The 14,187-nt window shown below is 37.2% G+C and overlaps 1 protein-coding gene across 1 annotated transcript; it reads right to left on the bottom strand.

Annotated features, from left to right (window-relative positions):
- Positions 1-10,465: 10,465 nt before the first annotated feature.
- Positions 10,466-11,783, bottom strand: LOC101738751 (uncharacterized). The gene is made up of 2 exons (XM_062668079.1): positions 11,167-11,783; positions 10,466-10,581 (listed from the first exon to the last, which is right to left on the bottom strand). The coding sequence occupies exon 1, from the start codon at positions 11,579-11,581 to the stop codon at positions 11,210-11,212; it is 372 nt and encodes a 123-aa protein (XP_062524063.1). The 5' UTR covers positions 11,582-11,783; the 3' UTR covers positions 10,466-10,581; positions 11,167-11,209.
- Between the last annotated feature and the right edge of the window lie 2,404 nt (positions 11,784-14,187).

The raw sequence follows: 14,187 nt of genomic DNA on the forward strand, positions 1-14,187 counted from the left end.
TGTACCAGGGTAAATCCATCCGTCGATGAGGCGGGGGCGAGGTCGACCTCCATCTCCGAGTCAGAGTCGGAGGACGAGGAGGCGGGCGCCGGTGACCTACGAGCAGGTGTTTTGGAGGGCGCGACGGAGGCCGCGGATGATCGCACAGCTGGAACGGTGGCCACGGCGGACGACGCAGCAGTTTTACTCGCCAGTATAGGCGACGCGGGAACGGCAGGCACGACGGAGGTTGCGGTGCTCGATGTAGAAGCTTTGCACGCAGGTACAGGCGACGCAGGAGCAGCGAGCACGGCGGAGTCTTCGAGAGAGCTCGCAGTGTGATTGGCCTTGAAAGCCAGAAACTCTGAGGCGAGCTGTGGATGACGAAGTCGGAGGAATTCCGCGAACACAGCGTCCATGATCGCTGAGTGCCCAGGTGGGGCGGCCCCGGGTCTTGAAGACACTCGCCTTGCAGCGAGGCCCCAACTTCTCGGACCTGAGCGGTTCTATTGAACACAGGTGGCGATGCGGCACGATTACTACAGGACAAAGAAAAACACAACAAAACGGAAATAACAAAAAGAAACAGAACAATTAAACACTTCCAGGAAAGCAGTTTGTCGGCAGATGTACCACGAACACAGAAATAACGAAAGGAAACAAAACAAATAAAAACTTCCAGGAAAAAAAAAACACTTGGTCGGCAGATGTACCACGAACACAGGCCGCGCGAACAATGGCCGGGCTAACAAAAGCCGGGCGAACAAAGGCCGGGCGATCGAGTGGTCGATGGGCACGTCCGCACGTGACGGGTGCCTCTATCGGAATGGTGCCGCTGGTGCTCCGGAATACCTCCCTGAATCGTTGGTAGCCTAAGGGACTATTCGAATGCGGGAACAGGTAGATGTGCTCACGGGGCTCAACCTGAGAGAGCTTGTTAACACTAGCCCCAGTTTCGCTGTATCTACCACAGAAACCGCAACCCGCTGAGAAGTTCCGGTGATAGTGGGTCGTGAGAATTTTGGTAAACTTAATACGTAAAAAGAATTATGGATGATAAGAATGATGGTTCATTTGGAGATTAAATTTCACACCCGACACTTCTACTGTTATTTGACAAACATTACTAAGATATTTCACCTTTATACTTTTCGATAAATAAAGCAATAAAGATTACAGTAAAAACTGATATACAAGTTTAATGTCAAAAAACACAAAGATAACCTTTCATACGTGGAATGCTCCGTATTTAAATAATACTCATAGAAGATAACGCTTAATATTTAAGAGTTACGTTCTAATTGTATGATTAAATCGATATAAAATAAAGAAAAATACTTCGATAAAGCATAACCCTAAAATTAGATCGTCCTTTCTCGTTAATTATTAATCTTTATTCATTGTATACGAGATAATCTAAACAAACGATATCTCACAATGCAGTAGTCGTCGTGGCCTAAAGGATAACACGTCCGGTGCATTTGTATCTAGCGATGCAACGGTGTTCGAATCCCGCAGGCGGGTACCAATTTTTCTAATAAAATACGTACTTAGCAAATGTTCACGATTATCTTCCACGGTGAAGGAATAACATCGTGTAATAAAAATCAAACCCGCAAAAATTATAATTTGCGTAATTACTGATGGTAGGACCTCTTGTGAGTCCGCGTGGGTAGATACGACCAGCCCGCCTATTTCTACCGTGAAGCAGTAATGCGTTTCGGTTTGAAGGGTGGGGCAGCCATTGTAACTATACTGAGACCTTAGAATTTATATCTCAAGGTGGGTGGCGGATTTACGTTTTAGTTGTCTATGGGCTCGAGTAACCACTCAACACTAGGTCGGCTGTGGGCTGTGAGATCGTCCCCAGCGGAGCAATGAAAAAAAATTATGATTACTCATTGTAGTAAATAATTTTGTAATCACTCACACCTTTGATACATGTTGACTAATGATGATTTGCGAAAAAACAATGCGATGTAGATGTAAATACGATGCTAAGCTATTTAGGTATAGATTTGAATATATTTTGTAAATGTTATTTCGTGTATAATAAATTATGATATATAATGAATATAATTGGAACGAACATACTAAGAATAGAGGAATTTAATGAGGACTTGACCGCACTCACAATACATTTTCCAATTTTTTTTAAAACGCATTCGTATTCTTTTGTAAATATTAAAAGCGATAAGTAAATCAGGCAACAGCTGTATTAAATACCGTATCACCTACTTAACAAGAATTAAAATCGATTTAGCTCACAACCAGTGAGAATAGTAAATGAAAAGTTTTGGCGAAGCAAAGTCGAACTGTAGTCTCATTTTGCTCAATGAATGTTCCACTCAATAACAATATCCATTTCCACTTAAAATTCCATGCGCCGGGCTTCCCAATTGTATTTCAATTGAACAACTATGACGATTGTTTGATCAATTGGTTTTTGATAAGCCGATACGTAACTGATAAATATTCCGAGAAATGTCTTCATTTGCTTATTGTTTTTGAAACATTTAATCTTTAGAGGTGTGCGCTACATACAGCTTGTTTTAGCTGGATGATAAATCGATTCAAAATGAATGATCTTTGGAAAATTTCGTACACTGAATACCATAGAGATAATTTTAATTAAAATGCGATGTAAAATGTGTATTTATTTACATACGTCACCTACGTAACAATTAATTACATTTTTATAAGCCCGATAAACACGAAAAGATATATGTATGTTTTAAAATCGATCTTAATCTACAAATTGATAGCTTATTAATATAATAATTTATTATTTAAGATTAATGTACAAAACGCATATATCCAGATAAACAAGTAATATATATCTATATTTTAATATAACCTTCCGATATACTCAAATAGAACATGACGTAGAAAATGGAAAGATCAAACTTATCTTACCAGTAGCGGAATCTTTTTTAGAATGTCCTTTTCACAAAAATCGTAATGTTTTTCTGTCAAAATTCTTTTGTAGCTATTTTATATTCATCGCGACTACAAAAAAAACATTACACTCTCGTACGCAAACATAACATTATCATTTATTTATCTCAGATCATGGTTATCGATAAGAAGCCACTGTCAAAAAAGGGTAGGGTTTTTAATTTCACCTGACGCATTTTGTGGAATGCGTCCTCTTTACTATAAAAATACATGGAATAATTTGTTTGTATGCATTATCAAAATTAAATGACAATCAAATATTTCGTTCCAAATACTAAATTAGGTTATTTATAAATGCCTTGAAAAATTTATTGATGCTCTGAGTTGTCCATTTACAGTATAATTGTTGAAGTAAATGAATTCGACTGATCTATTGGAACCGTTTTACGTAAGATGAAAGCATAGGTACTAGGTATAAAAATATGCAATTCAGTGCATGACTAATATGTAAATTACTCATGTTGTTTTACTTATACGTGTAGGTAGAGTTTATTGTAGGTTAAAGTTTGAAGTAAAATAATAAAAATCATGAGGATAAATCTAACCGATTGATATTATTATAGGTAAAAGATGTTCACAGGGTTAAATGAACTGCTGAGCTTTAATGTACCGTCAGTTCCGTCCACAATAATCAGAATTGTTTTATTTCATTACTAGCTTCTGCCCGCGACTACGTCCGCGTGGAATAATTACTTTGGCATAATGCTAAATTTTACCCCCCCCCCCACTTCATTTACGTAGAGAGTGAAAATATTTTTTAATTAAGTATAGAATGTTAATGAATTATAGAATGGAGCTATTTAAACCCCTATTTTGAAACATTCTTTATTGCTGCTCCACTTGTATTGGTCTTACCATGTTATAGCTTTATAGCCTTCCTCAAATATTTTTTCAAATCGGATCAGTAGTTCCTGAGATTAGCGCGCTCAAACAAACAAACTCTTCAGCTTTATAATATTAGTATAGATAATTTTTTTTGTACGTGGCAAAAGATTTTGATTGATTTGATTTCACACCCGAAATTCCTACCAGAAATTATTAGAGTATTTATTACATTAAAATACCATACAGTTTTTGTGGGTCGCGATTCAAAGTCGACGACATAGCTCTCAAAGCTAGCAGGCTGAAGTGGCAATGGGCCGGTCACATCTGTCGAGCCAGCGACGCCAGGTGGGGGAGGAAAGTCCTCGAATGGAGGCCACGGATGGGGACAAGGAGCGTGGGGCCTCCAACCAGGTGGACTGACGACTTAGTGCGCACGGCGGGAAGTCGTTGGATGCGGAAGGCGGAGGACCGCATTATGTGGAAGGCATTAGGGAAGGCCTATGTCCAGCAGTGGGCAGATAAAGGCTGATGGTGATAATGATGATGATTCAATGTAACATTAATGACAAAGATTAATAACGATTTCGGCTGACGGTTTAAACCTCAGTAAGTGAATAGATTGGGATATGTTTACTTAAGGATCTGGATGAGTCAGTAGCGACGTAAAATCCTGCTATTTCTACAATTGAAATGTCATTGCGACCGGAAATATTCGTTCGTCGCAACGGAAACGAAGTATACATAAGAATGAGTCAAACGAACTCAAGAATGTCAACTGAAATTGCTGCAGTGCGGTTAAAGATAATCATCATATCTGTTTACACAAAATCTCTAAACCGCAATGAGTATTTGTAAAAAGCCATTGTGAGCGTCACGAAGGAAGTAAAAGTTTTCGGTCAAGCTTAAACAAACGTAGGAATACTAAGAAAGAAAGAAAAAAAGAAATCATTTATTCGCTAAGCATAGTGAAAATGAGTTATTACATACAGTTAAAAGCAGCGCGTATACTTTGTCATTATTTGACATGTGAATTTTATTGGAGTGCAAGATATTATGATTTTATATAATTTACCTTTCATTCATTCATAATTCAACAAATAATTAAAATATCCATTATTTATTTATTTACATATTTGATACAAACATGACTCCCATCTGATGGTGTACTTATGTAACTTGTCTTCTAACTAATCTCATCGCCTGATTCTCATATTGAGTAAGTACTAAGCGTTTTGAGCTGACTCGGTTGACAATCTATAGACTTTGAATTGTAAAATAACAACAATAAAATATAATATTAAAAACTACTTTTTACAATTAAATCTTGCATTATTACTATTTTATAGTATTTCTATTTCATTATATAATAATTAGAATAATGTGCAGTTTTCTTGGTCAAAGATTTTTATTCGTCGATATATTAATATTGTGATAATTACCGTAACAATTATTTTTTATTTAGTAAACTTTTCAATACATGGCTTTCCTAAAATTCACAACATGGACTAGGGCTCTGATATCTTTTTAAAATAGTAATTTATGGTTTATACTAAAGATAGCCCAGAAATAAATTTTAATGTCCTAATGACAAAACGAAATCATTTGAAGTATCGCTTTTAACAAACCAATTTCACATCTCAATACCGGCTGATGGAAAAAAAGCTTAGAACCATTGTCACCCTAGTTCAATATGATGAAGGGCCTACAGAAAAAATTACATGTAATTACCGTAAATGTGTTAACTAGAACGTTCAAATTGCTACCTGTCACGTGAGCTCTTGCTCCTGTGTTGTGTAGCAGAAGTTTATGAATGATGTGAATATATGGTTTTTAATAATAATATGTAGTTCATACTTTAGATGGTGTAGATAGACGCGTGCGGGCTCGCAAGATGCTCTACCTTTTTTTTAATACGCTTTCATTAGCTTCAGACGTATGTATGTTAGTATGTAACGGAATCTTTGAACATGATTTTGACCCATCAAAACGTCGGATTAACCCGAAATTTGGTATACTTATTAAGGACCAATGACAATTCAATATTTAAAAAATATGAAAAAAATAATTGAAAACAATAAAATTATTTGTTCTAATACTATTTTTAATTCAAATTTATTAAAATTTATTTTCTATTTTTTAGTTGGGTTTTCTATAAAAGCGTATTTTGTTAGTTTTTTTAAACTATTATTTAATTTTTCCTACCTATGCGGATGGATAGCTTTGAGAGGGTATTTCAGCTTCTCCTTGACGTGTAGGTGAGCTCATGGGGCTTTAACCTGGAGTGTTGCTAACACTGGCCCTAGCAAGAGAAGTACTTCGCAGAATCTACCACCGGATCGGAAACGCGACCCACTGAGAAGATCCGGCGAGAAACTCTGTGGGCTAATGCTATACCAGCGTTTTGAATTATATGACGAGAGGTGAAAGACTATTTTATTTAAGCCACATTTCGCTTACTATGCAATATTTATCCTTGTAATTAAAGGTGCGTTTTATTTGGTATTATTAATCAACAGTTCGATGTTTTTAATTGAACTCTAATCAAGTTTACTCCATTTAAAATAAAGTTTTTCTGTTCTGATATTTTTTTCAAAATTTCACTTTAAATTCTTTTTTAATTTCTTAATTAAATTTCTTAATAAATTTCTTTCTTAAAACTTTAAATTTCACTTTGAAGTCGTCGTGGCCTAAGCGGTAAGACGTCCGGTGCATTCGTGCTGAGCGATGCACCGGTGTTCGAATCTCAGGCGGGTACCATTTTTTCTAATGAAATACGTATTCAACAAATGTTCACGATTGACTTCCACGGTGAAGGAATAACATCGTGTAATAAAAATCAAACCCGGAAAATTATAATTTGCGTAATTACTGGTGGTAGGACCTCTTGTGAGTCCGCGCGGATAGGTACCACCACCCTGCCTATTACTGCCGTGAAGCAGTAATGCGTTTCGGTTTGAAGGGCGGGGCAGCCGTTGTAACTATACTTGAGATCTTAGAACTTATATCTCAAGCTGGGTGGCGCATTTACGTTGTAGATGTCTATGGGCTCCAGTAACTACTTAACACCAAGTGGGCTGTGAGCTCGTCCATACATCTAAGCAATAAAAAATACATGAAAAAAAGCCTTCAAAAGCAATGGCGGGGAATAACTTGAAAACATATTAATTCTCAAAGCTCCGACGTCATCGGTTCAATTGCCTAATCGTTGTATTATTGTTTTTCCTTCCTTTTTTATGTTTTTGAGGTAAAAAATAGCTCGTCTTGTTTGTGTTACATACAAAGATGATTCGAATCGTTCCTTAAACTTTTTTTTTATTGCCATTGTAGGCAGACGAGCATACGGCCCACCTGATGGTAAGTGGTCACCGTCGCTCACGGACGTCAGCAATGCCAGGGGCAGAGCCAAGCCGCTGCCTACCATTAAGTACTCTCCGCAAGCCTCGTTTGAAGAAGGACATGTCATAGCGCTCGGAAAACACCGTGGAGGGGAGTTCATTCCAAAGCCGGATGGTACGTGGCAGAAAAGATCTTTGGTTATTTATTACTTTGGTTATTTAAGATTTATAATGTAGTAAACGAATACAGCTTGTGTTTGTTATGATTAATGTTTAATGGAGTCTATAAATATTGTACAGTAGAGTTCAATTTTCATGGTACTATACATCGGCTGTTCTAATTTTTAAAACAAACAGAAATAGCATATTTATCTATACTAATATATAAATCTACAGTGGTTATTACAGATGTTCCGTTATAACTATGCATCAGATTGACTTGAAACTTTGTATCCATGTAGAAAATACAAGTACTTAATGGATAAGCTAATATTCATATGAATGTTGGACTCCCTAATAATAATGTTAATTTTAAATGCCCAGTGAAGCGGCCGAGTACGGCTAGTATAGTATAATAATATCGTGTATTGTATTATAGTATTGTATTATAGTAACAGGATATTATTAACTCGTTCCAAATAATACAATCACCTCATTACTGAGGGTCGCGACTCCCCCGCTGCATCAGTTTCTCCCGTACGATTTCCCTCCATCTGCTGCGATCCTTAGCTTCATGAATGGCATTGTGGAAGTTGATATTTAGAGAAGATCGTATTTGGTCTGACCATCTCGTGGGACTGCGTCCTCTGGGACGTTTGCCGTCTACCTTTCCTGTCACCATCAGCTGTTCTAGATTGTGACCCTCTTCGAAGGAATAGATTGTGTAAAATGTAAGTAAGTCACCAGATTGTCATGGGCTACACGTTCCCCTGACATTTCTAATATAAAACTCTAGTCGGTTAAAGTACAAATACCATGAGCGATCATTGATTTGACTTTGATCAGATCGCTACTAAGCTGGGCCAATCTGAAAATGCATTTAAAAATTTATCGAAATCGGCTTATACGATTCCGGAGTCTTTATGGTTACTGGTGGTAGGACCTCTTGTGAGTCCGCACGGGTAGGTACCACCGCCCTGCTTATTTCTGCCGGGTTAATGCGTTTCGGTTTGAAGGGTGCGGCAGCCGTAGTAACTATACCGAGACCTTAGAACTTATAACTCAAGGTGAGTGGCGCATTTACGTTGTAGATGTCTATTGGCTCCGGTAACCACTTAACACCAGGTAGGCTCTGAGCTCGTCCACTTATATAAGCAATAAAAAAAAAACATAAATACACGACTTTTATATAGAGTGATAATATTACAAACCAGTCTTATAAAAAGTAAAAGTTCAATGTACGTTGGGTCCAAATTTTAAAATAATTGGCTGTGTTCAACGCTTTCAAATTCCGAAAAAAAAACTATTCAAATCCTAATTAGGTTATGGTATGAAGGGCATATTCGTATTAGTCTGATGTTTAAATTTAGCATTCCTCGAAAATTTAATCAAATAAAACCACAAACAAACGAGAAGTCTGCGATTGCTTCATCATAAACGACAAAAGAAAAACATTCATCATATTATTTTGGTTCGAGGAACATTCTTATCAAAAAGAACAACCTATATTTAGAGTTTTCTTTTTTATCAATACATGTAAAATAAGGATATTAAATTGTACAAACTCTTTTCAGAATTATTACGTAAAATACATATATCTTTTATTATTTTGTATTTCTAAGATGGGTGGACGAGCTCACAACCCACCTGGTGTTAAGTGGTTACTGGAGCCCATAGACATCTACAGCGTAAATGCGCCACCCACCTTCAGATATAAGTTTTAAAGTCTCAAGTATAGTTACAGCGGCTGCCCCACCCTTCAAACCAAAACGCATTACTGCTTCACGGTAGAAATAGGCAGGGTGGTGTTACCTACCCGCGCGGACACACAAGAGGTCCTACCACCACTAAAAATGATGAAAAGATATTTCTGATGACGTAAGTGGATCTTAAAGAGTAAAGTTTATTGGCATATCAACGTGAATGTCATTAACCGTCTCAATCAAGATCGTAGTCACAGCTAGCTCACTCTTCAAGCGAACGAAATGACTGCTTTGTGCCCGAAATAGGCGGGACAGAAGCCATATGAGCTCCCAGCATAACCTATAATGACGTTTTGGGGGTTTCATTTTTATTTCACCATTCCTTCATCGTGGAACCCGTTCGGATGGACGTTTTAGTTTAAATTTGTTTAGATCATTCGCTCTTGCCTTGTATTTTTGTTGATCCTGGTTTCGAACACCAAGATCATCGCACCGTACACCGTCACGTCTTATCTGTTAGGCCCGTAATTTTAATTAAAAAGTATTACGGGTTTCGTTTTGTTCATAGTATGCGTTCCCACATACCATACCTATACAATTTTATCGAATTGAATCTTATTTGAAAAAAAAAAGCTTGTCACTCCGCAGTATTTTCTTCGGTTTTCACAAGTCGTAAAAATAATGAAAGGTTTTTTTTTTATCGCTCAGATGAATATTCTTCTCAGAATACATAGTTGACCTACGATCACGCTATCGTTAATACTATACTGATAATAATATTATCTATTTCACACAGCACAGAGTTATTCAGTACGTAATAATAAAATATAGTACACTAACTAACCAATTTTTTTTTCTCGATTTTGTTATCTTTCTCAAAATAATTAATCAGGAGACATAGACACTTAGATCCCTCCCTGACTATGATTTTTTTACAATCTATATATTAATACGTTTATGAAAAACTTTGTATCCCTTTTTACGAAAATTGCGCGGATAGAGGAGTATGAAATTTGCCACACTTATAGAGAATATAGAGAAGGAGTGCAGAATGTTAATATTTTTTTTAATTATGCCTAAAAAATACATTAAATCAATAAATAAATACATTACACACACTACCATGTATTTGACGCACACACGCATGCATACTATTTATTTATTGTCAAACTTTTGTTCTTGACGTCTGTGGTCCAATTGAGAATAGATTAAAATATATTGTTTGTCTTTATTAATTCGTCTTAGCAAAATTTGTCATTTATGAGACAGTCTTTGAAAATAGAATCATAATAGTGTACAAACTTACAATTTCAATTATAGTCGAATTTCTTCTAATGCGGGACCACTAGTAATAATTATATGACCTGTTGTAATCAAAAAGAAACCTCAAAAATAAACAAAAGAAAATCTTAACTTAAAAATGCTTGTTGTTACGAATCTATTTTGTGACGTGATCAATTTACGTAAAACCCGAGAAGGTAAACATTAGTAAAAAAAAACGACAAATTTAAAAAAAAAGCGCATTTATTTAAACAGACCCTTCTACGTCATGACCTCGAGCCGCAACCGAAAGCACTGATACGGAATCAAAAGTAACTGAAGGTGCCACGTATCTTTAAGGCCTAGGCCGCACTACGGTGAAACCGCAGCGGTTAATAACCGTGTGAGCTTATGAAACACGAAAACGAATACAAGCGGCCGCACTTGCGGTTTTTTCCCGCGACTGATTTTAAAACCGCGAAATGTTACAAAATTGTCGCGGAAAAAAACCGCAAGAAAATTTGTAATCCATAGAACTAGGTACCCGTGCACGCACTATGCGTAACCGCGGGCGGTTTTTTTGAAATGTCAAATACATTTGCGAAACTTTGTTTCCATGAAACTGGCTACTGACATCCGATAGTAATTGAAAAATTTCTCTAGGGGTTTTCTTAAATTTCGATATTTCTTATGAAAGAAACCTTTCTCAAATCTACGGCTAGATAGTGGATAGACCCAACATTTGTAAAATTTTTGTTGTCTTTTTATCTATTTCTTAGTACCAGAGCCACACTGCTACTGCTCTTTTGAAATTTATTCATTTTCAAACTGTAAAAATCGCGGGCGAATTCACGGTTAACAATTGTAGTGTGTGCGTATTAAGCGGTTTCGCGGTTACAGCGGTTAACCGCTCCCGGGAAAAAACCGTAGTGCGGCCTAGGCCTCACTGTTTAACACAAAAAAGCAAAATCCATTTGAGTTCACCGCTGGTCACCGCATCACGAATGTGAAAATCGATTCAATGACGTCGTCCAGGTCCTTGCTGAATGGCGACAGCTGGGCTTCGTACGACGGGGCTGACTTCAGCTTCCCCGCAACGGTCAGGCTACAATTCGGCCCGAGGAGTTGAACGTTGTCGCCTTTCCAACGTTTGCTGATGTTCACAAAACCGTTCCCGCCCACAAGGTTGATGACCCCGTGGTTCTCCGTCACCTCCACCCGACAATCGTTGCCAACCACCTCGATGTCGCCGTAGTTAGTACGAACATAAACGATGCAATTGTTTCCGACTACTTTCAGAAGGGTCGAGTTCGTCTCCATTGTCACTTTCTTCTTATTACCGACAATATTGTACTTCTTCATTTTTAGTATAGGGAAAAGTAGTAAGCAAATTACAAAACACTAAATTATCAACGATTTTTAACTTGAAATTGAGATACGTTATACGAATAAAGTATACTTTTTTGGTGTTTAAGCCGTGCGTTTTCTCAGCTGCTGGGAATACAATTGAATGGCGCTTTTAGAATGCGCGCCATTTTATAAGCGCGCGCGCACATTATCCCCCCGCGCCCCGCAGATATAGGGAGTCCCCTCAGTGCGTCATCCATTAATAACTGCTACGTTTCAACGCGCGAATGTCGAATCTTTTGTAGTAACCTCAATTGACCGTGATCAATTCTAGTAGAACCTTGATAGTGGTTTACTGAGAAATGTATAATATATTAGGTAAAATACCTACAGGCGGGAAGTTGTTTTATGTTAAACATTTAGTTTAGTTCGACCTCAATGTTTTTATAACAGTAAATCTGTGGTGTTGACAAAAACACAAACAATAAAGCACATTGTATAAAGCTTTGGTACGTAATAGTAATAATATTAAAAAAATAATAATGTCATAAGTCACAATCAAGAGTAACTTAATTTCAATCGACTTTTAAAACTTATTGTATAATTTATATATAATATGTGTAGGTAACGTCTTTCTCTTTTCGTCGTATTTAGGACCTTTTGACTAATGAAATAGACTTCAATTTTACGTTTCAAGGTAATCGATGACATCCAGACTGCGTGAGCTCACTCACTGCTGAACATAAAATAGACCCTGAGCTTCGTCTGCATGTTCTAACTAATAAAAGGTTTCTCGTTATACGCGTCCAAGGTATCTAATGACGTCATAATATATCACTACAAATAAGTTTCATAATTTTCATTACGATATATTTTTATTATAAATAATAAATAATAAATAAATAAATATTTTAATAACAATCACGCCACGCTAACTGGTCCCGTGATAAGTTCGTAAAGAACTTGTGTTACAGGTACCAGATAACGGAAATAAATGTAAGATTTTTATTATACACGTACATATATTATAATATTTAATATACATCCATAACCCTGGAAAAGAGATTTATATTTATCATACAAATATCTTCCCTTGGCGGGATTCGAACCCGCGACCCCCTTGTGTAGTGACCATGTCACTTACCACTACACCAGACGGCCGTTTTTTTTAGTTTAGCTTTATTATTATATTAGTTTAGCTTGTTTAATAACAAAAAAAAAAAGATTTTGTTAGGTCGGCTATTTTCTCGTCGATATTATTCAGGCGTAAGCGTAACCGAAATACAAAAAACGAAGCTGATCTCAATTCATGTGTGTTTCCCCGAAACTTTTTTTCTGTATGAACGAATTTTGATGATTCTTTTAGTTTTTTGGAAGTTGTCGCTACATGACGTAGACTCATTTAAATTAATCTAAATAGATATAGCCAGTGGTTTTTGAATTATCCTTAATAATGAACATGTAACCGACGACTACATTGACAATACAAGGCATCTTATTACGTTGAAGTCCGTTTTATTTTTTTGTTAAATATCTTGTATTATTGTAGTTTTTAAATTGTAACCACTTGTATTGTCATGGGTCATTGTGTTGCGTGCATTTTTTTTAAACAAACAAATGTCTTGCAATTTGTAAAAGATATATTATTATTGAAAGCTTCCGTCACGTAGGTCTACGAAAGTGCACAATGATAGTAGAGTATGAGTAGAGTTGTATGAGGGCATCAGGGCTGGCTGAGGGGCCAGTTCGTCATTGTCCGTATTCGGCGGAACTGAGTTCATTGTAATTAGTCTGGTAAATACAAATAACACATTCAAAAAAAAAACTCATAACTACAGAGCAAAGAGTTTCGTTTTGAATCCTCTGAACGAAGACTCTATATTTTCCTATCCAGTCGCTGGTAGCAATTGAGGAGCTATACCAGCTTCTCTGGGCTCGTAGATTAGTTCACGGGGCCGAGCCTGAGAGACTGCTAACATCTGACCTAGAAACAGCAGTGCTTCACTGAATCTACTACCGGATTGTGATCGCGACCTACTGAGAATATCCGGCGAAAAACTCAGTAGGTTGTGTATGTGGGTTATGTTCAACGAGAACGCTGGTCGATGCTTGGAATTGACGTACCTTTTTTTCCTACCTCTGCTGATAGCCTTCAGAGGCTATATCAGCTTCGCCCTAACATGTAGGTGAGCTCACGGGGCTCAAACCGGAGTGGTGCTAACACTGGCCCTAGCAAGAGCAGTGTTTCGCAGAATCTACCACCGGATCGGATACGCGACTCACTGAGAAGATCCGGCGAGAAACTCAATGGGCTTTGACGTAGTTGTCTACATGCCGCCTTTACATAGTGGAGTCACGGCGCGTACCCTGCATGTTCTTTTTTATTCTAGACTAGCGACCCGCCCTCGCTTCGCTTCGGAAACATTAAAACACACATGAAACCAAAAAAAAAAATTAAAAAAAAAATAAAAAATGTAGCCTATGTTCATCAGGGACAATGTCGGCTTCTAATGGAAAAAGAATTTTTCAAATCGGTCCAGTAGTTTCGGAGCCTATTCGAAACAAACAAACAAACAAATCTTTCCTCTTTATAATTTTTATTCTAGACAAGGCAATATTCA

Source organism: Bombyx mori, chromosome 4 (genome assembly GCF_030269925.1).
Source record: "Bombyx mori chromosome 4, ASM3026992v2".
NCBI classification, from domain to species: Eukaryota; Metazoa; Arthropoda; class Insecta; order Lepidoptera; family Bombycidae; genus Bombyx; species Bombyx mori.